The sequence below is a fragment of the Puntigrus tetrazona genome, chromosome 18, assembly GCF_018831695.1.
Source record: "Puntigrus tetrazona isolate hp1 chromosome 18, ASM1883169v1, whole genome shotgun sequence".
Taxonomy (NCBI): domain Eukaryota; kingdom Metazoa; phylum Chordata; class Actinopteri; order Cypriniformes; family Cyprinidae; genus Puntigrus; species Puntigrus tetrazona.
Genome location: NC_056716.1, coordinates 5424394 through 5450159, shown reverse-complemented (window position 1 = coordinate 5450159; position 25766 = coordinate 5424394). Strand labels below are relative to the sequence as shown.

Genomic DNA, 25766 nt, shown 5'->3' with positions numbered 1-25766 from the left:
TTGTGTGATCCCAATTTCTTTCTTTCTTTTAAATAAATATCATATCAAAATCTTTTACAATATCTTTTGCCTCAAAAAGTACCATATTGTTAATGTTTAATGTTTTTTATATACTTTTTTTTTTTCTTCAGTAAAACATTATTTCAGTAACATAATAATTTCAGTTCAGACAGCCACAACCTAAAAATTTGGTAACTTTCAATAGACAGGTTTTCAATGGCTTTTGTGTGTGTGTTTGTGTATAGAAAAGTAAAAATAAAAATTAGGAAAAGCTAAAGTCTTGGCTAAAGACTTAGCCAAGTCTTGAACTTCTCAGATAGCGACCCGGACCTATACATTCAGCACAGATGGATCTCTAACTGCTGCATTAGCAAAAAAAAAAAAAAACTCTCTTGATATATTTTAAAAGCGATCACAGAAGAATAAAATAAAGCTTATTTCATTATCTTTTGAAACTTAAAAACTTTGGTTGCTATGATATGGAATATCCACAGCAATAACATATTACTAGTTTCTCATTTTGAAGAATATTACTGAATATAAAAATACAGTAACCAGCAATAGTAAATTAAATGAATAAAATATTAATCTATTTTTGTTCAGTTTGTGTAAGTAGTCTGACTAATGGGTGTATTGTATGATTTCTGCATATGTTTCATCAATAAAGCTTACTGAAAATGTTGTATAGGCTCAAACCATCATTTCTGTGTATGTTTGATTTTTTGGACACAATTTTTTCAACCATATTTTTACATTTTTAATTAAATCATCTTTTCAAATCATCTTGTTCAAGTGGCAAACTTATGAAAAGTAGCTAAGTCTTGAACCTTGGTTATATTAAAGAGGTCATATGTGTCAGGCGTTCACCAGAGCCACACTCACCCGTCACACTAACTTCCAGTTCAAACTCACCTGAATACTAATCATCGTCACCTGATCTCAATCAGCTCCACCCTATATAAGCTACACTCAGTCATTCCTCCAGTGTCGGGTCTATTGTTCACATCCCTATGTTGTTCTATGGTTTCCTGGACTACAGAATGTGACCTGCACCCCACAAATGGACTATGTTTGCTATATGTTTGATACGTGCTTTCCCAGTCAGATAAGGATTGTTGATCATTCATTCTCCAAGCCTGTTGTTTATATCTCTCTGCTGTTTTCGTTAATCCTCATTGTACTCCTCTACCTCTGCCTTTGGTTCCAGTTTATACACAACATGACAATATGATATTTTGTGTATTTAGTATAACATAATATGTTGACATGCTTTAAAAAAAAAAAGCATTATTTTTAAAATACTTTACGTTAATGTAGGTCCTTTATCCCCCGTCTCTCTCAAACACATCTTTTTTCTACAAAGCCTGTCTTTCCAACAAGCACAAGATCTGCTCCAATTGGCCAGCTGAAACTAACTGGCATTGTGATTAGCCGAACAATGAAGTATGCGTCAGAAATTAAATGCTCCTTACCAAAACCTCAATCTTAGCATTTAAAGTAAATATAAAGAAGTTAATAATGTCCTTGATTTAACCAAAAGTCATGTGACAGACACACCAGTCAAATGTATTTACAGTACAATACATTAATTTCAATGGCATGCACCGTGTGAGCACAAAACTCCACATTTGTCTATAGCAAATACTTCAACTATTCAAAACTGACCGATTTCTGTGCCTTTGCACAGCTAGCTTTTTACTTTCTGGGGTTCACAAAACAAGACTGTCCTGCATTTTGCCTCAGACAGTTTTTGGTATTAAGTAGTGGATTACTTATTATTTGTACTTTGCTGTTGTCTTGTTTCCCACCTGTGTGAGTCGTATGGACTAGTCCGATTGTAAAAATGTGGTTTTGTTGTCGTTTGAGAGCAAGGGTTCCTCAATTGTGCAGATTAATTTTTGCCAAAGTTTATTAAATATCCACATATATTTGGAATACATTCTCTGTGCTTCTGATTGCCTGGCTCGGTCCCTCACAGGACAGAAGGAAGAGAGGGGTGTGTCAGCATTGGATGTGGTTGGTTAATTGGAGGTTGTGTGTGTGTGTGTGTGTGTGTGTGTGAAGCTGAGAACTGACTGCTAAGTGTGCTGGTTTTAATAGCTGACGATTGCACCACATTTTTCACTGTTATAGAAGTGGTGGGAGATGGTGGACCGGGACAGACTTAAATGTTCTGAAGAGATTACGCATGAGCATCTGGAGCACTGCTGATCTTGTTGCTCAAAAAGATTTTGCAGTGTGGACATCAGCAGAGAAAGATCTTTTGAGGTCTGACGGATCTTTTGATTGCTACAGTTTTACTGCACGAACCATGGATAATTTTCATAAGAGTAGAATTTAAAAAAAAAAAAAAAAATGAATGTGCCGCTGTTCACCAGATCATATCTGCTACTGGATCACCACTTACATCAAAGAAGATTTTCTCACCTGTTTTAACAGTGAAGCTCACATCTTTCATATATTCCAACATCTGAGTAAAAAATGGCACATACATTATTAATTTCAGTTTTTTTGTTTGCTTGTTTTTATATTAAAGGTATCTTTATTACATGGTAATTATACTTATAATAATAATAATAAATAATAATAAATATGTGGGGTCAATGTTTATGTTCAGGGTTGGTTCATCTAGTTATGCATAACTGTTACAATGTATGTGTATATATATATATATATATATATATATATATATATATATATATATATATATATATATATATATATATTTCTTCATGCTCTTACATACCTTTTGTGGTGTGGGCCATTGCCCTTTGCTGCTGTTGGTAGAGGATCTGAAGACATTATGTAATGTATATGCAACAGCATACACTGCAGTATATACCTTATTTACTATCCGTAGCTCTGATACATCAGTGTATTCATTTTGCAGATCTTCCAGTTTCTCTGAACCAGTACAGCCATCACTGCCAGTGTTCCTGAAAGAGCACTGAAAAACTGTTTCCCAAAATTCTTTTAAAAGTTCATTGTTTGGTTCTTGATCAGGTGAACATTCACTAGGAACTCTTGTAGGCCCATAAGTTTAGCATTTGCTATAGCAAAACCTACAGCTCAGAAAGGAAACTATATTCCTTAGTTTCTGCCAGATTTCGAGAGGTAATCCAGGATTCACTGCCAACCCACTGTATCCCTGTGATGTTGTGTTGAGCAATTACTTTCAGGAGGATTACAAAATCTCCAAATGCCATAAAAGCCAGCACCACCCTGGCTGTGCCCTTCTTTATAACTTCTATTGTCTTCATAAATTGCTCTTCTGGATCAGTTTTAAATACAGCTTCTGAATACTCAATACAAATCCCTTCTTGTTTCGCAGCCTCCTCAAATGCTGCAATTCCATTATTGCCATAGTCACTGCGACTCCTGACCGTCCCAACCCAGGTCCAGCCAAAGTGCTTGACAAGCTGAGCCAGAGCTCTACTTTGGTAATAATCACTAGGTATTGTTCTGAAGAAGGATGGATATCTTTTTTTGTTACTTAGGCAAGCACATGTGGCAAAATGACTGATCTACAGCAGATATGAAAAAAAGCAGAGCATGTTAACTGCATGCATGTATATTTTCCATTTACTTTTTCATTGTCTATTTTTATTCTATTTCTGTATCATAAAAGCACAATTTTACTAAACAGACTGTTAATAAACCAGACACATTGCTTTCTATATTTACTTGAACATAATAACACACTTACAACAGGTATGCTGAATGGACCAACTAAAGAAGCCAAGCCAATGGTGGGAGAAGAGTTTGATTCTCCAACAATGGCATGAACAGCTGATGGTCTAGAGCAGGATGTATCGCTTAAAGTCTCTTCATAGCCATTCATCAAAGCCATGCCTGAGAAGATAGCCTGAGCTATTGAGCCACAGGAATCATATATCTTATAGCCCAAAGAAACACCAGGCAACAGTGTGCTGTTATTGATCTCCTCAATTGCAAAAATCAGAGTCTGAACAAATTTAAATTCACGCAAGTTCAAGCTGTGAAAAAAAAGCATCAGCTGAATATGTTGCAAATAATCACTGCATGTTAATTTATTATCATTAACATTATTATTATTACTACATTTTGTTAACGACATGCCTTACACAGTCATTATCATACAGACCTTCCACATGTTGTTTGCCCTGGTTTGGAAGTGAAATTATGTATCTTCAACAGAGCACTTTTGTGGAGTGAGAAAATTGCCCCGATGTTGATGTCTCTATCTGCAGAAAGTAGAGGAAGGGGGGACTGACCAAGCAGACTGCAGACTTGTGCCGATGCTGGTAGACAGATGACATACACCACCAGTAATGTTAGCAGCAGTGACATAGAGCTCTTAGCCATGCCAGTATGCATGCAGGGCAGGGACTTCTGAGGCAGAACAAGAGTAATGCTGCCTTTTATCATATATTAAAATGCCCTTTGGGCGTGGCATCATAAATCATTCACTCTCATTCACTTCTAGCACTCAAAAAAGGAGTCTGAAGAGTTTGTTTCCTGGACAGGGTTCAAGCATCATTCATATAGAAGTGGTGGGAGATGGTGGACCGGGACAGACTTAAATGTTCTGAAGAGATTACGCATGAGCATCTGGAGCACTGCTGATCTTGTTGCTCAAAAAGATTTTGCAGTGTGGACATCAGCAGAGAAAGATCTTTTGAGGTCTGACGGATCTTTTGATTGCTACAGTTTTACTGCACGAACCATGGATAATTTTCATAAGAGTAGAATTTAAAAAAAAAAAAAAAAAAAAAAATGAATGTGCCGCTGTTGCTAGAAAAATAACAATGCTAAACACTTTAGCTAATTACACTTATGACTGTATAACGAGTTTATAGTTTATAGCATGACTTTGAATATTAAGAAATGTACATTTTATATAGAGTAAAAGGACTGTCAATTGTTACATCTTGATGTATTGCATTGTGTTTTTTTTTTGCTTTGCTGTTTTTGTTTTTCTTTCCAAGTCTGCTGCTGTCTATGACTTGATTGTCTTCACCTGTTGCTGTTTTACTACCTGGGCAACACTACTCCACTGATTGGCTGCACTCGGAAGAAAACCAGCATATAAAGCCAGCATTTTCCCAGAGCAAGCGGAGAGGGGGAGATGGTTGCGGATTGCTGCTGAGGACCTAGGCCTCTTGTCTCTGGTGCCAAAGTGTTTGCCATTTAAACCTTGATTATTGTGGCTAAAGTGGGAGACTTGTAAAACTTTATATTTAAGTTTTCTTTATTTTGTAAGGAGTTTGTAGGGAGGGGGTGCCTTTTTATTTTAATTACTTTTTTCTCCTGGTTTTTGGGTTAGTTAAGGAGTTAGGGTAGTTAATTTGTCATTCTTTTCTTTTTTCTTTTGGTTACGGTATAGGTAAGTTAGCTTTAATTCTTATTTAGATTATTTTTGTTTGTTATGTTGGCCTTTGGCCTCCTCCTGAAGTTTGTACTCTTTTTACTTTGTTCCTTATGCTTTGAATAATAAAAAAAAAAGAGCTTCAACTCATTGTTGTTTACTCTGGTGCTATTTGGACTACAGACAAGAGGTCTTGGTGCCTTCCCTCTCCCATTCTAGTTATTTGCTGAGCCTAGTTCCCCTGGACTAGAAACTGGCTAGCATGTAACAAGTGGGGGCTCGTCCATTTGAGTAAAAGTTGACGGTTGTATAAATTGTAAGTATCTGCTCATTTTCTTGTTCTGTTTGGCTGTTTTCTTTTGGTGGAGGAGAAGGCCTCTGTGGTAGTGGGAATTATGGAATTTGATTTGGTTTCATTTACTCTTTCTCCTACCATAGAGGTTTTTGAACGTTGCAGGAAGGTAGATTTATTTTTAATTGCAGATTTCTTTAATATTGAGGTTTCAAGACAAGATACCAAGCAAGTTATTAAAGAGTTTCTGCGACAAAAGTTAGTTGATGAAGGCATTTTGCCAGAGTACTCTGTCACTGGGGCCAAGGAACCATCTGGGGTCACAGCAGATGCTGTGAGAGGTGAGGTTCTTCCTGGGCCAGAGACTGAGTCTTTGGGTGAGTCTTTGTTAGCTGTTAAGCTCAGAGAGTTAGATCTTCAAATAAAAAAACAGGAGTGTGAGGGTCAGAGGATCAGGCTTCGTGCTATAGAGGCTCAGGCAGATAGGGATATTAAGATGCGCGAGTTAGATTTGCGTGCGCAGGAATTAAATCGAGGGCCAGTTCCTATGCCTCGCTCTAGAATCCCCTCAGTTTCGTCTTCTGACTCGTCATCTGCTGTAGGTGTACAACAGGCTAGTGATAATTCAACCTCTGAGCCGGAATTTGATGTTGGCAAATACCTTAAACTCGTACCTCCCTTTAGAGAAGCCGAAGTAGACTCATATTTTGTTGCGTTTGAACGGGTGGCTATGAAATTGCGCTGGCCAAAAGATGTATGGGCTCTGCTTTTGCAGTGCACACTTTCTGGCAAAGCACAAGAAGTTTGTTCGGCACTCCCAATAGATCAATCCCTTGATTATGATATGGTAAAATCTGCAGTTTTGAGAGCGTTTGAATTGGTGCCAGAGGCATACCGTCAAAAATTTAGAACCCATGTGAAAACAGCCAAACAGACGTTTGTTGAATTTGCGAGGGAAAAGAGAACCCTTTTTGAGAGGTGGTGTCTCTCCAGTGCGATCATGACTCTTCCTCAGCTTCAGGAGCTGGTCTTACTGGAGGACTTTAAAAACTGTGTACCAGAAAATATAGTTGTTCACTTAAATGAGCAGAGAGTTACAAATCTTTCTGATGCGGCTGTCGTAGCTGATGAGTTCGCCTTGACTCACCGTAGTGTGTTTTCCACTGCACGTCGTGTAAATGTGCCACCTTCTGTTGATGAATCTCCTGATGGAGAATTCGCTTGGGGTTTTCACGTTTTGGGAAAAGTGAGACCCCGTTAGTAGTTCGTCGGAAAAAGGCTTTAGGGGATAAACGTGTTTGTTTTTATTGTCTTGATTCTGGGCATTTAATTTCTGATTGCGAGCTCTGGAAAGAAAAGAATTCTGCATCCAAATTTAAAAGTGTTGCGCTCATGCAGTCAGTACATGAGGAGACTTGTACAACCGATGCGTCGTATCATCCTTTCCTTTTGTCAGGGTCAGTGTCTGTTCCGGGGGACTCTGACTGTAAACCTGTGACTATTTTGAGGGATACGGGCTCGGTTCAGTCATTTATTTTAGAGGAGTTACTACCTCGCACTATTGAGACTTATTCTGGTACAGACGTGCTTATACGTGGAATTGGAATGCAGTGCATCAATGTTCCTCTCCACAACGTCTTTTTGAAATCTGACCTTGTGACAGGGACTGTAAAACTTGGGTACGCGTTCTCAGTTACCTGTTAAGGGAGTAGGAGTCATTCTCGGAAATGATCTTGCAGGCGGAGAGGTTTTTCCCCGGCCAATTGTGGTTCATAATCCAAGTGTGGATGAACAAGTTGATTTGGCACAGAATTTTCCGACTGTTTTCCCTGCGTGTGTTGTAACTCGTGCTCAATCTTCTAAATTCAATGACATGATAGACCTCTCGGAGTCATTTTTGGTTTTACCATCTTCTGGGCAGCCGGCGGAGGATGACTTGTGTGTAGAGCCAGAAACCTGTGTTGGTAGTGAGGATGGAGAACTATTCCCTTTGAAAGTTGGTAGGGAACAGTTGACAGCAGCACAGAAATTAGATGCTTCGTTAGTAAAGTGTATTGAGGCTGCTGTTCCCTTTAGTGAAGGGTCAAAAACTAACGTAACCTATTTTTGGGAAAATTCTGTGCTCATGCGTAAATGGAAAGGTGGTGTCCATCCAGGTTCGCAAGTTGCTGTCCAAATTGTATTGCCAGTTGGTTATCGAGAGCATGTGTTAAAACTGGCTCATGAACACGTGTTATCTGGACATCTGGGTGTCACCAAAACTTTTCGACGAGTTTCCCGCTATTTCTACTGGCCCGGACTAAATTCCGATGTGTCAAATTTTTGTAGATCGTGCCCTGTTTGTCAATTGGCTGGGAAACCAAATAAAAATATACCAGTTGCCCCTTTACAGCCAATTCCGGTAATGAAAGAACCTTTTGAGCGACTCCTCGTTGACTGTGTTGGTCCATTACCTAGGTCCAAGACTGGGCAGGAATATATATTAACGATCATGTGTACTGCTACACGTTTTCCAGAAGCGGTACCTTTGCGTTCCATTAGGGCTCAGGTGGTAATTAAAGAGTTGGTGAAGTTTTGTACCACCTTTGGTTTGCCCCGTATTGTACAAACTGATCAAGGATCGAATTTTACATCCAAAGTGTTCACACAAGCCCTTGCTGAGTTAGGGATCAAACACCAGCTCTCAAGCACCAATCACCCAGATCTCAGGGTGCGCTTGAGAGATTTCATCAAACCCTTAAGTCAATGTTGTGCTCCTATTGTGTAGCCCATGGGAAGGACTGGGCTGAGGGTCTTCCATATCTTATGTTCGCTGCCCGTGAAGCAGAACAAGAGAGTCTTGGTTTTAGTCCAGCAGATCTTGTATTTGGACACACTGTGCGTGGCCCTTTGAAGTTGCTTAGTGAACAGTTATTAGCTAAAGACTCTCCTCCTGTGACTGTTCTTGACTATGTAAGCACTGTTCGTGAACGGTTGCATGTGGCCTGCAAGGTCGCTCAGGAACATTTGACCATAGCTCAGTCAAGAATGAAATCCCACTACGATAAGAAAAGTGTGAATCGTAGTTTTCAACCCGGTGATTCTGTCCTTGTTCTTTTACCTGACCCTGGTTCTGTATTTCGAGCTAAATTTTCAGGCCCTTATGAAGTCAAAGAGAAGGTCAGCGACACCAACTATGTTATACATACTCCTGATCGTCGTCGTAAAACCCGTATGTGTCATATAAATATGTTGAAGCAGTTTGTTGTGCGTGGAGAGAAGCCAGTTTCGCCTGTTTCACCCGTAGCTGTGGCTACAGTGAGTGATGTGTCTGAAGAAAAGGTTCTTAAAACTGCTTCAATCGTTGATAAGAAACTTAAGAACTCTGCTATACTGAGTGATTTGCCGAACTTTCTTGCACACCTTGGAACAGAGCAGGGGGAACAAGTAGTTAAATTAATTGATGATTTTCCTTCACTCTTTTCAGATGTGCCAGGTAGAACAACTCTGCTGACACATGATATTGATGTCGGTGAATTTTGTCCAGTTAAACAACATCCCTATAGAGTAAACCCAAGGAAACGCGACATAATGAGATCTGAAGTTGAATATATGCTACAGCATGACCTGGCACTGCCTAGTCAGAGTCCTTGGAGCTCGCCGTGTCTGTTAGTGCCTAAGCCTGATGGCTCTTATCGTTTCTGCACTGACTATCGTAAGGTTAATTCTCTGACAAAACCTGATGCCTTCCCCCTACCTCGGCTGGAAGACTGTGTTGACCGAGTAGGCTCTGCTAAATATGTTACTAAATTAGATTTGCTAAAGGGTTATTGGCAGGTGCCTTTAACCCCACGTGCTGCTGAGATTTCCGCCTTTGTCACCTCTGATCACTTCCTTCAATATAATGTTCTAGCTTTTGGTATGCGAAATGCTCCTGCCACCTTCCAACGCTTAATGCAGCTGGTGTTGTCAGGTGTTCCAAACTGTGATGCATACCTAGATGATGTTATCATCTACTCAAAAACCTGGGAGGAACACATAACGATTTTGGAGTTGGTATTCAGTCGTTTGGCGCGGCCTCCTTAACCTTGAATCTTGCTAAATGTGAGATTGGTAAAGCTGTAGTAACATATTTGGGGAAACAAGTGGGCCTGGGTTTTGTTAAGCCGGTTGAGGCTAAGGTTGCAGCCATACTTGAGTTTCCTACACCCCGTAATAAGCGAGATCTACGCCGGTTTTTGGGAATGACTGGCTACTATAGAGGGTTTTGTTGTAACTTTTCTACTATTGTGTCCCCTCTTACCGACCTTCTTAGTACCACCAAGAGTTTTAAGTGGAGCACCGACTGTGATAAGGCCTTTCAGGCTGCTAAGGATCTTCTCTGCCATGCCCCTGTGTTGTCTGCTCCTAATTTTGATCTGCCTTTTAAACTCCAAGTAGATGCAAGTGCTACTGGTGCTGGAGCAGTTCTTCTGCAAGAGGACTCTTGTGGTATTGACCATCCTATTTGCTATTTTTCAAAGAAGTTCTCGAAATGTCAACAACGCTACAGCACGATTGAGAAGGAAGCCCTTGCTTTGCTGTTAGCTCTGCAACATTTCGAAGTTTATTTAGGAAGCAGTGTTGTGCCTATTGAGGTCTATACTGACCATAATCCACTGATCTTTCTTTCCCGCATGTCTAACTCCAATCAGCGTTTGATGCGCTGGGCTCTGGTTCTCCAGGAGTATAACTTACATCTTCAACACATCCGTGGTAAAGAAAATCTGGTGGCAGATGCTCTGTCTAGGACTGCAAGTGTTGAGACATAAGTGGGTTTATTTATTACTGGAGTTTTTGGAGTACAGTAGGTGATTTTTACCATCTTTTGGTTGTAAAAATCTTTTTTAATGGTGCGGGTGTTACATCTTGATGTATTGCATTGTTTTTTTTTTTGCTTTGCTGTTTTTGTTTTTCTTTCCAAGTCTGCTGCTGTCTATGACTTGATTGTCTTCACCTGTTGCTGTTTTACTACCTGGGCAACACTACTCCACTGATTGGCTGCACTCGGAAGAAAACCAGCATATAAAGCCAACATTTTCCCAGAGCAAGCGGAGAGGGGGAGATGGTTGCTGATTGCTGCTGAGGACCTAGGCCTCTTGTCTCTGGTGCCAAAGTGTTTGCCATTTAAACCTTGATTATTGTGGCTAAAGTGGGAGACTTGTAAAACTTTATATTTAAGTTTTCTTTATTTTGTAAGGAGTTTGTAGGGAGGGGGTGCCTTTTTATTTTAATTACTTTTTTCTCCTGGTTTTTGGGTTAGTTAAGGAGTTAGGGTAGTTAATTTGTCATTCTTTTCTTTTTTCTTTTGGTTACGGTATAGGTAAGTTAGCTTTAATTCTTATTTAGATTATTTTTGTTTGTTATGTTGGCCTTTGGCCGCCTCCTGAAGTTTGTACTCTTTTTACTTTGTTCCTTATGCTTTGAATAATAAAAAAAAGAGCTTCAACTCATTGTTGTTTACTCTGGTGCTATTTGGACTACAGACAAGAGGTCTTGGTGCCTTCCCTCTCCCATTCTAGTTATTTGCTGAGCCTAGTTCCCCTGGACTAGAAACTGGCTAGCATGTAACACAATGAAGAATGACAAAATAATGACTAAAGTGTAATACAAACTAATAAAAAAATGTTAATTCAGCTCTTACTCATTAGGTCTTGCTCAAAATGCAGCATCACAGTCACTATTTTTAAAGAGCACTGACACCGTGTGGTGAAATCGGTAATGTTACATTGAATTTAAAACAAGTTCTGTTGAATTTGGAAAATTCTGTGCACAGTATATGCATAACCAAAAGAATCGATACACTGCTTTGATGTGCACTTCAACATGGCAGCACTAGAAACTAATGTGGTGGGGTGTGGTTTTAAGCTAGGCATAAAAGAATAGTTCACCCAAACATTTTAATTTCTCACCCTCGAGTAGTTCCAAATCTGCATGAATACATTTTTTACAGTTTATAACATTGATGAAGTTACAGTTATACAGTCAAAATAAATTAGTATATATTTAATATTGATATGTATGAGGTTCAGTGTTCATATAAATTAATAACATTTGTACGAGCTAAATGCTTAACCTATTTATATAATCTGCATTCTATAAAGTGCTATATAAATAAAGGGAATCCTTTTAAATTGATGCATGGCTATATTGGTAAAGCTAAAAATGCAGGAAACTAAAGAAATTAATTCATGGAAAACTTCTGTTTGTTGTTAATTGCAAAAAATCTACATCGTTTCTTATTAAAAAGTACATAATGCAGGTCCAGAATATGGCTGTGATGGAGATGGTCACTGAGAGTCCACTCTGTCTAGTGCTGACCCGGCATACACTGCAGAGCCTTCCACAGCCTGTGGGAGAAATGTATTTGATACAGCTGGCTATGTAGGCCTTTAATCAGTTTCAAAGAGTTGTAGATGAAGCTTTCCCCATCATTTGTTTCTTTGTATTTTTCTCTGGTTTTAGCAAAATTATGTAACATTTTGGGGCAAATATACAAAATAGTAAACCAAAACTTGAAACTGAAATGGCAAATATCTCTACAGCTACAGTATATTTTCCAGGAGAACTGACATAAGCTGGAATAAATGTGATCCATACAGCACAGAATATGAGCATACTGAATGTGATGAACTTGGCTTCATTGAAGTTATCAGGGAGCTTACGAGCAAAAAAAGCTAAAACAAAACACAAGATTGACAGCAGGCCAGTATAACCTAGAACAATCCAGAATCCAAGAGCCGAACCTAAGTTACATTCTAGAATAATCTTTTCTCTGTAATAGCTTAAATTCATATACGGGAAAGGAGGGGATATTGTTAACCAAAGCACACAGATAATCACCTGTATTAACGTTAAGGAAACAACACTGAGTCTCTGTTGAAGAGGCCCAAACCATTTCATGACATTACTTCCTGGAAGTGTAGCTCTGAAAGCCATTAAAACCACTATTGTTTTCCCCAAAACACAGGAGATACAGAGAACAAAAGTGATCCCAAATGCTGTGTGACGCAACATACAGGACCACTCAGTGGGTCGACCAATGAAAGTAAGAGAACAGAGAAAACACAGAGTGAGTGAGAAGAGCAGCAGGAAGCTCAGCTCTGAGTTGTTGGCTCTAACTATAGGTGTTTCTTTATGAAGATAAAAAAGAAAAGATACCATTGCTGTTATTAACACCCCAAAAAAGGAAAAAATGCAAAGCACCATCCCCATGATTTCTGTATAGGAAAGGAATTCAACCACTTTTAATACACATCTGTCTTTGCTTTCATTCGACCAGTACTCCGAATCACAAGGAAAGCAGTCACTAGAATCTGTGAAGGAATTTCAAGAAAATAATATAAAATATATATAAATATATTTTAAATGGAAAATGCATCAAGAAATTACATGACCAATGGACAGTATTATGCTCCGTATTTATCATACTTTAATAAAAGTTAACCAGCATGTGAAAATTTACCTGTCTCATTACTGATTTCTCCTTCTGCACATGGAATACAGTCATAACAGCAGACAGGTCGACCTTTTTGAACAGCCTTCCTAGTGCCGGGGCAGCTCTCACTGCACAAGGACACCGGCAACTATAAGAAAATGTTGTTTTAATAAGTTGTCCAAATAATGGTTTGACTTAGTAATTATATATATATATATATATATATATATATATATATATATATATATATATATATATATATATATATATATATATATATATATATAATATACCTGTCCATTCTTCCCTGCCCAAAGTATGAGTTTCTGATTGACTTGAAGACGTTCCTCTAAAGGTAGTGAGCTGTCATAGACACCCACATGCTTAAACTGCAAACTTCCATCCTGGGCTGGCTGCCAATTCACCAGGTCATATCTTGCCACTGGATCACCACTTGCATCAAAAAAGATATTCTCACCTGTATTCATAGTGAAGCTCACATCTCTCATATACTGCAATACCTAAAAGAAGGTCAGAGACATCATTTATTTAAGTATGATTTTTCAGCTTGTTTATTCATTATTAATGTTCTTACTTTTTTTGGTGTTGGCAGCTCTCCTTTGCTGTTGTTGGTGGAGGATTTAAAGTCTTTTAATACATTATGCAGTGTGTGTGCAACAGCATATGCAGCAGTGTAAGCTTTGTGTTCTATTCGTAGCTCTGATACATCAGTGTATTCATTCTGCAGTTCTGACAGTTTCTCTAAACCAGTACAGCCACCACTATCAGTGTTCCTGAAAGAGCACTGAAATGCTGTTTCCCAGAATTCTTTTAAAAGTTCATTTGTTGGTTGTTGATTAGGGTGAACATTCACTAGGAATTCTCGCAGACCCAGAAGCTTGGCATTTACTACAGCAAAGCCCACTGCTCCAGAAAGGAAACTGTATTGTTTGGATTCTGCAAGATTTCGAGATGTTATCCAGGATTCACTGCCAACCCATTGCAGCCCTGTAAGGTTTTGTTCTGCAATTACTTTCACAAGGGGGGCAAAATCTCCAAATGAGATAAAAGCCACCACTACCCTGGCTGTGCCTTTTTTTATCACTTCCAGTGTCTTCAGAAACTGTTCTTGTGCATCAGTTCGTAATACAGCCTCTGAGTATTCAATACAAACACCCTCTTCTTTTGCAGCCTCCTCAAATGCTGCAATTCCATTATTACCATAGTCACTGCGACTCCTAACCGTCCCAACCCAGGTCCAGCCAAAGTGCTTGACAAGCTGAGCCAGAGCTCTACTTTGGTAATAATCACTGGGTATTGTTCTGAAGAAGGATGGATATCTTTTCCTGTTACTCAGGCAAGCACATGTGGCAAAATGACTGATCTGCAATATGAAGAAGCAGAGTACATTAACCTTATTATTTTAGATCCTTGTTAATTCAATATAAATCATGATTATGCAGTTAACATATTTATTTATTTGTGTACACATGCTAACTAATTTAAAACACTGATTTCTATATTTATATTTATTTTATATTTTCACTTGTTGCCGTGCTTAATCAGTATAAGTAAGAGTTCTTACAACAGGTATGTTGAATGGCCCGACCACAGTAGCCAAAGCTATGGTAGTAGAGGATGTTGACTCTCCAACAATGGCCTGGACAGCTGGTGATCGAGAGCAAGATATATCTCTCAAAACCTTTTCATAGCCATTCATCAAGGCCATGCCTGAATCGATAGCCAGAGCTATAGAGTTACAGGCATCATATATTTTATAACCCAAAGAAACACCGGGCAACAATTGTGTGTTGTTATTTATCTCCTCAATAGCAAAAATAAATGTCTGAGCAAATTTAAATTCACGCAAGTTTAACCTGTAAAATCAAATCATCAGTCTTGTAACACTTCAAAGATTTATCTGTCATGCTGTTTTTTTTTTTTTGTTTTTTTTTTTAGATCATACAGACCTGGCACATGTTGTTGGCTCTGGTTTGGAAGTGAAAGGATGCATCTTTAGCAGAGCACTTCTGTGAATTGAGAATATCGCTCCAATGTTGATGTCTCCTTTTGCAGAAAGTACAGGTAAGGCAGGCTGACCAAGCAGACTGCAGGGTTGTGCTGAAGCTGGCACAAGGGCACCGTGCACCACCATCAGCAGTAGCAACAGTGACACAGTGCTCTTTGCCATTCCAGTAGTGTGTATGAAGGACAGGAACCTCTGAGACAGAACTGCAACAGTGCTGCATTTTATCATACCTTAAAATGCCCTGTGGGATTGTCACTTATTTGTTTAATTACAGAGAAAAAGAGCATTCAGGGGAAAAGGATTTGATTTTCAGAAAATAATAACTTCCCATTTTCCCTGGGGGTGTTTTTATAAAAATATTTTTTGTATTAACACAAACTACCTATCTACGGGTCTAATTGTTCTCGTAGCATATATATCTGTGAGGATAATTGTTGTTAGTATCACCAAGTAAGTGATGTAAGTCTCATCGTAAAAATCACTCTTGTGAATAGACATACTGTAATTACTATACTTAGTTGAGTACACATACACAAACTGAGTACAAGAACTTTACATAAATACTGTACATGAGATTGAGAAGAAATATTTGTGCGTGAAATGGAGAAAAATTAGGAGCAGCACATAGTGCAAAGGATTTTTGTAGTGCAATGGAGATGAGATGTTCATGAGCTCTTACAGCCTGGAGTAAAAAGCTGTTGAGCATTCTGGCAGAGCAAGCTTTGAAACTCTGGTGTCTTCTACCTGATGGCAGGAGCAGGAAGAGATTGTGGGTGGGTATGGTCCTTCACAATGCTGAAGGCCTTGTTGGAACATTGTGCAATGAAAATGTAACGGATGTAGGGAAGAGTCACTGATGAGATTTGTGGCAGTGTTCACTGTCCATTGTAAAGTCTTGTGGTCAGCAGCACTGCAGTTCCCATACCAAACAGTGATACAGGTGGTGAGCACACTCTCAATGGTGCCCCTGTAAAAGGTGGTGAGGATGAGTGGAGGGAGACTTGTCCTTGCCCTTTTTAACCGGTGGAGCAAGTGTAGGCACTGTTGTCCCTTGTTGTTGAGTAACGTGATGTTGGTGGACCAGGTGAGATTCTCTGCGATGTGTACCCCCAGGAATTCAGTGTAGGCCGACTCTATCAATCATATTTATAGTTTATAGTTTTTGTGAAGTTTAGGCTTATAATTAGTCTATGTTGCTTGTACATCAGTGTCATTCATCTAATAATTTCTCTGATTTTAGGCATTACTCATGGGTAAGATTAGGTTTAAGTGTAGAGATATGGTCAAAATTTTCTTTTTTGAATAAGATTTTGTTCCAGGGACACACAGAACTAAATATCAGGACATGTATACACAAACAAATGGTTCGGTACATACCTCAGTTGTAATGGTTCAGTATGATATGAAAGAAAAAAAAAACATTCCTTTGTAATACATTATTTCTTTCACAGAATGACCAGCTGAACCTTAACCAAACAGTTTTCAAAAGCTGTCATTCAACAATAGCAATAGCCTTTTCCAAATCAACAGTTCTCAATCACAGGCTGCCTGGCAAACAACTCAGCATGGATGAAGAAACATCACCTGCAGCTTAACCTGGCAAAGACTGAGCTTCTTGTATTTCCTGCAACTCCGACTGTACAGAATGTTTTCACCATTCAGCTAGGTTCATTAAAAAATATTATTTGATGACCAGCTGACCTCCGAGAACGAAATAGCATGACACATAGCATGCTGCACAACTTCTTGTCAATACCCTTGCCATTTTTAGGCTAGACTATTGAAATTCTCTTCTGGCTAGACTTCCATAATTCACAATAAAACCTCTACAAATGTTTAAGAACATAGCAGCATGACTGGTTTTCAATAAGCCCAAAAGGACCCATTCAACATTTCTCTTTATCTTCTTGCACTGTCTACTGGTTACAGCTCAAGACATTGATGCTTGTGTACAGAACAGCCACAGGCCCTGCACCCTCTTACATCCCCTCTAGAAGCCTGACATCTGTCTGTTCCTGGCTAGTGGAATGATCTTCCCACACCTAAAGTAATTAACAGAACACCCAACAGATTATCCATGATTGGCCTACCTGTCTTCCTCTGGATCTTACTTATACTGCACCTAAAACAAAAGTATTATTCCACCCATTACATCTAATATTACTTCAACTGCATGTATCTGCCAGCGTTCACTGTGCTCAACTGAAAGTGATGAATATACTTTTGAGTTACAAAAGTAGTTCAAAGTTTAGTTTTGAGATGCTACAAGAATACTGTGGGTGGGGGTGATTTAACCCATGAAGAAGTAACTATGCTGGAAAAAAAGGGTGAAATTGCAGACACAGACAGAAGATGTTTGCCACCCTATGAGCCGCTTCTCTCTGATAATGGTCTGCACGCTTTCTGCTTTGAGTGCTTGGGGGTAAAACATGTGATCCTCGGGCTGGAGGGAGAATGTGAGCACTGCGATCTACTCTTAATCAAAGTGCTTTGTGCAGCTCACCTTTTTAAAGGCAAACAGCGATCCGATGCTACCTCTACGCATTGCTGGGGATTGTGTGCTGATCTGGTCGAGGCGTGTGAGACGTGTCCACCCCTTTCTCTCTCACTTTCGCCAGATTGAGTGGCTCTTCTGTCTGTTTCTCAAGAGCACTCCAGTGCTTCTTGTGAACAGGCAGAGAAGTCTTCTTCTCTTGCTCTTGCCAAGATGGAGAGCGCCACCTCAGAGGGCACCTCTCCTGATGAGAGGGCATTTGAAGAACTTTTCGAGGTGGTTACTCGGGTAGTCGAACACTTACATCTAGACTGGCCGCCGGAGCAAGAGACCCCCAAGCACTGGTGGGTCCATCGACGAAGAGGCATTTTTAGAGCCGAGCCACAGATCTGTCTCTCCATGCAGCCGTGCCATTGGCCACTCCATGGCTTGAGGCTCAACTCTCACAGACATCAAAGCACCTTTGCCCTTGATGCCCCTATCTTACCTTCCTCAACACCGTCGCCACTAGGTTTCGGGAAGCAAAATGCTATGAGGAAGCATTTGTAAGGTTTCTTCCCCACCGTACTCAAGAGTTGGACTGTCTGCCACCCAGTTTCGATGAGGTCTGGTCACTTTGAGGCTTGAGAGTGTGGCGAGTCAAGCTCCCCCCTATAGGGACTGAGGAAAGTCTTGCCGCATTTCACAGTCTGCCTTAAAGAGACTACCAAGGACCGAGGTGGCACCCTCAGGAAGCCATTGTTTTATCTCCACCACCACTGGTGTTTTGGGGAGCAGTCGTTTCCAATGAAATGTTGAAGTGTTCGGTCGGCTCATGCCACGATTCAGGACATCCAAGATCTAATATCCCCTCATCTAGCCAAAGTTCCAAAACTTGTGCCACTTTCAGAGAAACTAGCAGAATTCAAGCTACTACCAAACATATCTCCTTGAGTACAAAGGACTGCAGGGAGAGGCTACAGGATTTAATTTGCATATCGTCCTCTGCGGTTTAATCCTGTGGTTCCCACTTCTGTGAAACCAGAAAGAGTGCATCTGTCGACACAAGAATTGTGATTCTGCTGGACAAAGGGGCAAGAGTGTGTTCCCCTGTCAGACAGAGAGTCAGGCTAAGTCCAATTCTAGATCTTTGAGGGCAAGTTCAAGATGTTGACAATTTGGATGATTGTTTCTCAAATCCAGCCAGAGTACTGGTTTGGGACAATCGACCTGAAGGACACATTGAAATATTGCCACAACACAGGAAGTTTCTGAGGTTCGCTTGGGGATGAAGCTTACCAGTAGCGGGTTCTTCTGTTTGGACTAGCCTTGTCACGCTGCACATTCTAAATTACATAGATGACTGGTTAATTAACAGGATGTCGCCCTAGCTCATTTCAAATCTCTGGGGCTGACACACAATGCCAAGAAAAGTGTTCCCACTCCTGCTCAGACGACAACATATTTATGGCATTTGGTCACGATGCTGGCACAACGGTCTCTAGCATGCATCGAATCCATTCTACAATCCATTCGACACCCTAAAGGAAATCAAGCTAGGTCAGAAAGTGATTGTTTATTACTTTCAGAGACTTCTAGGTCTCATGGCAGCTGCATTCATGGTGATACCCTTGGGCCTTCTGCACATGAGACCATTCCAGTTGTGGCTCAGAGCCAGGTGATTTCATCCAAGGGCAGGATATCTCTGTATGTCTGTATCTTTCTTAAGACTGATAGTCTTTCTCTTGAATTGACAACAATGACTCACTCTGGAGCAGCTCTGAATTTGATTAATAAAAACATTGTCACAAAATCTCCACCCAACCAAGAGCCCACATATCAAGATCATTAATAACATTAATGACACCCTCATACAGACTAAAACCCTCACACTCAATGTTGGCCTACTCTTTTTGGAAGCCATCACCTTATACATCTGTTGACTCACCCAAACTAGACGTTTTCCAGGGATTTCCTGTTCTCTCTGTTCATGACTCCCAGATTTCCTGTGTCAACGATGAACTGACTCATTGGTCAATGTTCTGTCATAATCACTGTTTCTGCACGAAACCTAAACCCTGTCTCACAACCAGCATTGAAAGTCCTGAAACACACAAACTTGTGAACCTGTACCAATGAATTCCCGAAGTCTTCAGCAAAGAAAAAAAGATGTACAACTACCTCCTCACCAACCTTGGGACTGCACAATCAACCTACTTCCCAATGCTATGCCCCCACTCTCTATAACAGAAAGTCAAGCGATGGAAGAATACATTGCAGAAGCTCTCAACTCAGGCTTCATCCATCCCTCTATGGCCCCTGCCCCTGCTGCTGCTGGATTCTACTTTTGTCTAAAAGAAAGATGGGGGACTGAGACCCTGTGTAGACTACAGAGGATTAAACAATGTTACTGTTAAGTTTTGTTACCCTTAATGGCCTGGTGGAGAATCAAAGAGTAATGAAATGAGTATATTAAATGAGACACACCTGAACACAATCAAACAAAGGACAGAAACTAGGTCACAAATGGCAAATCAGAAATGAAAACACAGTCCAGGGGTGTGACATAGACATATGCTAATCTATATTTTTATTCAGTATACAGTCTACTAGAGTTTAAAAATCATCTACAATATTACCTGTAAAACATGCCGAAGCAGTGTGATGATTTTCATTGGCACTGGGTTACTGCTTTATAGTAATGACGTGACAGAAGAAAGAAGCAACCAAAGGAACTCAACAAAGGAAGTGTATAGAGATATACTGTCAGTCAAATAAAACAAAGATGATTGGGCAACACCTCATAGTTCAAATGGATGATGACCCAAAAGCAACCCAGGAGTTTTTGAAGTAAAAAAGTAATTTGCAGATTATTCTGCAAAGTCAATCTCCTTCTGATCTTCCTTGAAAGAACAAACTCAGAAGGAGAGAATGAGAATAGAATGCATTTTTGTGAGAACTGAGTTTCAGAACTGAGTACTGCATTCTTGCTAAATAGACCTTACGGTTTTAGCATAAGCAGCGGCCAATGAACAATAAATATAACATTACAAACAAATGTTAGAACTTAAAACATTTAATTGTATTATAGATAGCCTATTATTTTTATTTAATTGTATATCATTTTATTTTACAGCGTTTAACTATGGCTGTTAAGATTAATTTTAATATGATACAATTGCTGCTGACTTTCTTCAGGTCTTGTTACATTATTTAACTTTTTTTTTTTAATTAAGCAAAATAAAATGATAAATGTTTGTTTTAAAAGCCATCAATTATTTGCAAGGTGTCAAAGTTTAAAGGCTTCTGTACACCAGTTGCCACCAGAGTTTCTGGGATTTGTAATGATTTGCACTTCAATCATCCTTGAAGTGCAAGAATAAATAAATGAACTAAGAATAAAGGATTCATGTTTTCTAACTGTATTAGAAAAAAAAACAGTTTTAAAGGTCCAACAGATTCTTCAGTTAAAATAAATAAGTGCCATCATGATGATAATAATCAACATAACTTTAAACAGGGGGGCAAAAGTAACAGTATATATTATGTTTTACACAATTACTGTGTTTTGATGTTACACTCACATGATTCTTGAGGGTTATTTACCCATCAGATGTTTTTTAGAGTTCTTGTCTGGTTTTAATAAAATGATATAGCATTTAGGAATAAATATGCAAAATAACATTCCATATGTGGAGGCTAAAATGGCAAATATCTCCACTGCCACTGTGAATTTTCCAGGAGAACTAACATAAGCTGGTATGAAAGCAATCCAAACGGCACAAAATATGAGCATACTAAATGTAATAAATTTGGCTTCATTAAAATTATCCGGGAGCTTCCGAGCCAAAAAAGCCAAAAAGAAACATAGAAAAGCAAGCAGTCCAATATAACCTAACACAGCCCAGAAACCCACAACTGATCCCACATTACACTCTAGTATTATCTTTTCTTTGAAGTACTTAAGATTTTTAAATGGAAAAGGGGGAGATATTGTTAACCAAAGCACACAAATAAGCACTTGTATAAGAGTAAATGCAAAAACACTGAGTCTTTGTTGAGGAGGCCCAAACCATTTCATGACATTACTTCCTGGAAGTGTAGCTCTGAAAGCCATTAAAACCACTATTGTTTTTCCCAGAACACAGGAGATACAGAGAACAAAAGTGATCCCAAATGCTGTGTGACGCAACATACAGGACCACTCAGTGGGTCGACCAATGAAAGTAAGAGAACAGAGAAAACACAACATCAGTGAAAACAGAAGCAGGAAGCTCAATTCTGAGTTGTTGGCTTTCACTATTGGGGTATTTTTATATTTGAAAAATATGACTCCAATTATTATTGTTATAAATGCACCAACAACTGAAATAGATGTGAGCAAAATCCCCATGATCTCCTCGTAAGACAAAAATTCTGTTTCCTTTTTAACACATCCATTGTTTTCCATATTTGACCAGAAGTCTTGATGGCACCGCAGACATGTTACAGAATCTGTATGTAATAATTAAGAACAGGAGATATAAAAATATAATATTAAATCAAATATTATATATATATATATATATATATATATATATATATATATATATATATATATATATATATATATCTGTGTATGTGTGTATGTATGTGCATGTTTGTCTTGTTTTCTTTTTTAATTCTTATGGATATAGTGATTTACTTTTACCTGTAGTGTTACTGATCTCTCCCTCTGTGCAAGGAATGCAGTCATAACAACATATAGGTTTTCCTTTCTTCACAGCCTTCCTAGTGCCAGGGGGGCAGCTCTCACTGCACACAGACACCGGTACCTACGAAAAATATATACATAGGCATTTCCATTTACCGTTCCATTTATAGAAACTGATATTCTGAAAAGACCTTTTTCTTTTTTTGCCCTTACATTTGTGGAATTATTAGCCCATAAAATTGAAGGCATATTGACAGCTAAACGATCTCGCCCCAGAAAAGAAGCATCATAAAGCCCAACGGTAACAAATTCATAGTGTTGTTTTTTACTTGGCTGCCAGTTTATAATGTCATATTTTGCCACTGGATCACCATTTTCATCAAAGTAAACTTCCTCACCATCTTTCGTTTTGAAATGCACCTTTCTCAGGTGCTTCAGAAACTGAAGGGGAAAAAAGACAAAACATTCACTATATAAAATGTTTGACACGGCAAACAGTACATCTCAACAAAATGACACATGTACAGTACATAGGGAGCAAATAATGAATTGTTGAATGTACTGTTGCTTATGTATAACCTTAGAGAATACTGAACTATATATAGGAGTAGAAATAAAATGTTAAGTGTAAAGTGTTAACCCACTGTTAAGGGATCAGGCTGTTTATTTGAGACACATTTTTCTTTGCATCCCAGAAGGTCATGAAGTGTATGAGCAACAGCATACACTCCTTTGTACACATTGCTGAAGATGGGCATGAGTGACATGTCTGTAAATAAATTTTGCACTTGAGACAGTTCCTCATTGCCAGAACATGGAGTTGTGGAAACAGAATCACTTTTAGTTAAGTATTTACATTGAAACAGTTCTTCCCAGAACTCAGTAAAAATAGCACCTCCCGAAGACTTGAGTGGTTTTATATCTAAAATAAATTCTTGCAGACCTGTAACTTGTGTTTTGGGTATAGCCAGACCAATTGCTCCTTGAAGAATGTGGTGCTTATCCAGACTGGCAATGACCGAATCGGATATCCAGGCTTCGGTTCCTACCCACTGGTATCCAGTAATATTGTATTCAACAAATTTATGCAGCAGAACCTCCAAGTCCCAATGAGCAAGAAATCCTACAATCACTCGTGAGGTAGAGCTTTTAATCTGTTCAATTATCCTTATTACTTTATCTTCAGGGTAGGTTCTGAAAAATGGAAGAGAATATTCCAAACAGATACCCATCTGTTCAGCCACCTTAGTAAAAGTGGCCATTCCACTGTTACCATAATCATCATCTGTTCTTAATGCTCCAACCCAGGTCCAGCCAAAGTGTCTAACCAGTTCTGCCAGTGCTCTACTCTGGTAGTGATCACTTGCAATAGTTCGAAGAAATGAGGGATATTTGACTTTGTCACTAAGACATTCACAGGTGGCGTAGTGGCTGATCTAGGAGATAGACATAAACAGAAGCAATATGTTTAGACACAACATCCAATATAATTACATTAATTGCATTCAGCGGCATCTGTTATTTCTACAAAATATAGTTTAAAATGTTCATATAATTTAAGCACTCTATTGTGAGAAACTGTAAATTGTGACATTTTAAAGTCATACCAGTGGAATCTTGAATGGTCCAATACCCTTTGATATCGCCATGCAAGCTGAAGAAGTTGTATCCCCAATAATGGCTTGCACTTCAGCATGCTTTGTGCAGGGCCCTTCAACAGACATTTTCTCATACCCATTTGCAAGGGCCATAGCTGCTCGAACCCCAACTGCCACTGATCCACAGGTGTCGTAGACCTTGTAGCCTAATGAGACCCCAGGTAGCAAAGTGGAACTGTTATTAATTTCCTCTATTGCGAAGAGCATGGATTGTGCGTACTGGAAGTCTCTAAAATTAAGACTTGTTAAAAAAAAAAAAGAAAAAGAAATCTTTTAACATAGCAGTTATATTTACAAAATCTTATCGTACTATTTATTTCCTTTTACTTACCTGATGCACTTCAGTGGAGGTGGCATAATGGAATATGTCAGTTGCCTGATTTCCCAGCTGCTATGGAAAGAGAAAACCCCTCCAACTATAATATCCCCATCTTTCCATAGCTCAGGGTGTACAGGCTGCCCTCGCAGAGTACAAATAGTTTTGTTAGCTTTGGAGAAGGTTGTGATGGCTATTACCATATGTAGCAATGCAACCAGTGACTCCATTCACCCATTTAATAGATACTATCATATGTCAGTTCTGTCAGCTCTCATATTTCAGCTAATAGAAGGACTTTGAGAGTTTTATAGACCTCTTATAATCTGCAGGGAAAATACACGTGTTGATCTCATTTGAAGGAGGTGCTACATTTTGCCTGATCACTGTATTGCTGCCCCTTTGTACGCTGCATAGTCTTAGGTTGATACCAAGGTATGTGTCTGTGTGAAAATGATTTACTTTTTAAACATTTTTAATGACATTTGGCATTTCACAGCTCTGTGAGAGTATTTGAGGATGCACGTTACTGCAATACATTTACACAATAGAAATGCATATTTTAGTGTGGAGTTGAAACCATGCAATGCATTTATACATATTTTTTCATGAGTATATTTAAGAAGCATATTTTGAGAAACTCTTTATGTTGTACATTTTCAAAGCTCAAAAAATTGCTCTTAAAAGTGAAGCACAGTTTTTAATAGAAATGTAAGCAGCTGAACATTTTGGCCTGAGGTATGCTTAACTTTTCTGCCTGCTGTTATGCATGGATCTAACCATTTCATTTATGTTCCACAGTAAAAGTTCAAAATAAATATATAAAGTACTACTAACTATAAGTCACTTTGTAACTACATGTTAACTACATGTCAACTGATTCTCAATATATTTCAATTATATGTCTACTAACTCTCAGAGTATACTGTTAGGGTAGGTTTAGGATTAGTATAATAAGTTGACACATACTTGCAAGGTTTCTCATAGTCAGCATGTTGTGAGTCAGGGTTGCCCAACACTGCTCCTGTTGTAAGCCTATCAAAATAAAGTTTTAAAAGTTATTAACCAGACAGTCTACTAATACTCTAATGACTGCTAGTTGACATGTAGCTGTAAAGTTACTTAAAGGGATAGTTTTCTTTGAAACAGAAATTTTGAGTTTAGAGCTTACCCCAAGGGCATCTAAGGTGTAGGTGTTTATTTTCGTTAGATCAATTCTTTTTACATTTTTAAAACAAACCATTGTCTTCTTAATTAAACCATAACCCATTGTAAAGATACATTTATGGCCTTAGACACGAAACGAGACGTTTTTGTTAGAAAATGTACAGTATTTATATAGCTTTTTTTTTTACCTTTTTGTATACCCCCATGTCCAGGAATGTACACACACACGTCATGCACCGAAGGTGTGCACATTCTCAGATTATTTGGACATGGTGGTGTACAATAGGTAAAAAAATTATATAAATAATGTGCCTTAGGGCATTAATGTATCGTTA

At 38.8% G+C, this 25766-nt stretch overlaps 2 protein-coding genes and 1 pseudogene across 2 annotated transcripts; all 3 read right to left on the bottom strand.

Moving 5' to 3' along the window:
* Positions 1 to 1165: 1165 nt before the first annotated feature.
* Positions 1166 to 4344, bottom strand: LOC122322951 (annotated as a pseudogene).
* A 7715-nt stretch (positions 4345 to 12059) lies between these two features.
* On the bottom strand, positions 12060 to 15286 carry LOC122363154 (extracellular calcium-sensing receptor-like). Its single transcript, XM_043265123.1, has 6 exons — positions 15066 to 15286; positions 14681 to 14972; positions 13691 to 14479; positions 13389 to 13616; positions 13123 to 13243; positions 12060 to 12973 (listed from the first exon to the last, which is right to left on the bottom strand). The coding sequence occupies exons 1-6, from the start codon at positions 15284 to 15286 to the stop codon at positions 12060 to 12062; spliced, it is 2565 nt and encodes an 854-aa protein (XP_043121058.1).
* A 5909-nt stretch (positions 15287 to 21195) lies between these two features.
* Positions 21196 to 24494, bottom strand: LOC122363149 (extracellular calcium-sensing receptor-like). The gene is made up of 6 exons (XM_043265114.1): positions 24280 to 24494; positions 23898 to 24189; positions 22935 to 23726; positions 22504 to 22731; positions 22288 to 22411; positions 21196 to 22091 (listed from the first exon to the last, which is right to left on the bottom strand). The coding sequence occupies exons 1-6, from the start codon at positions 24492 to 24494 to the stop codon at positions 21196 to 21198; spliced, it is 2547 nt and encodes an 848-aa protein (XP_043121049.1).
* Positions 24495 to 25766: the final 1272 nt, after the last annotated feature.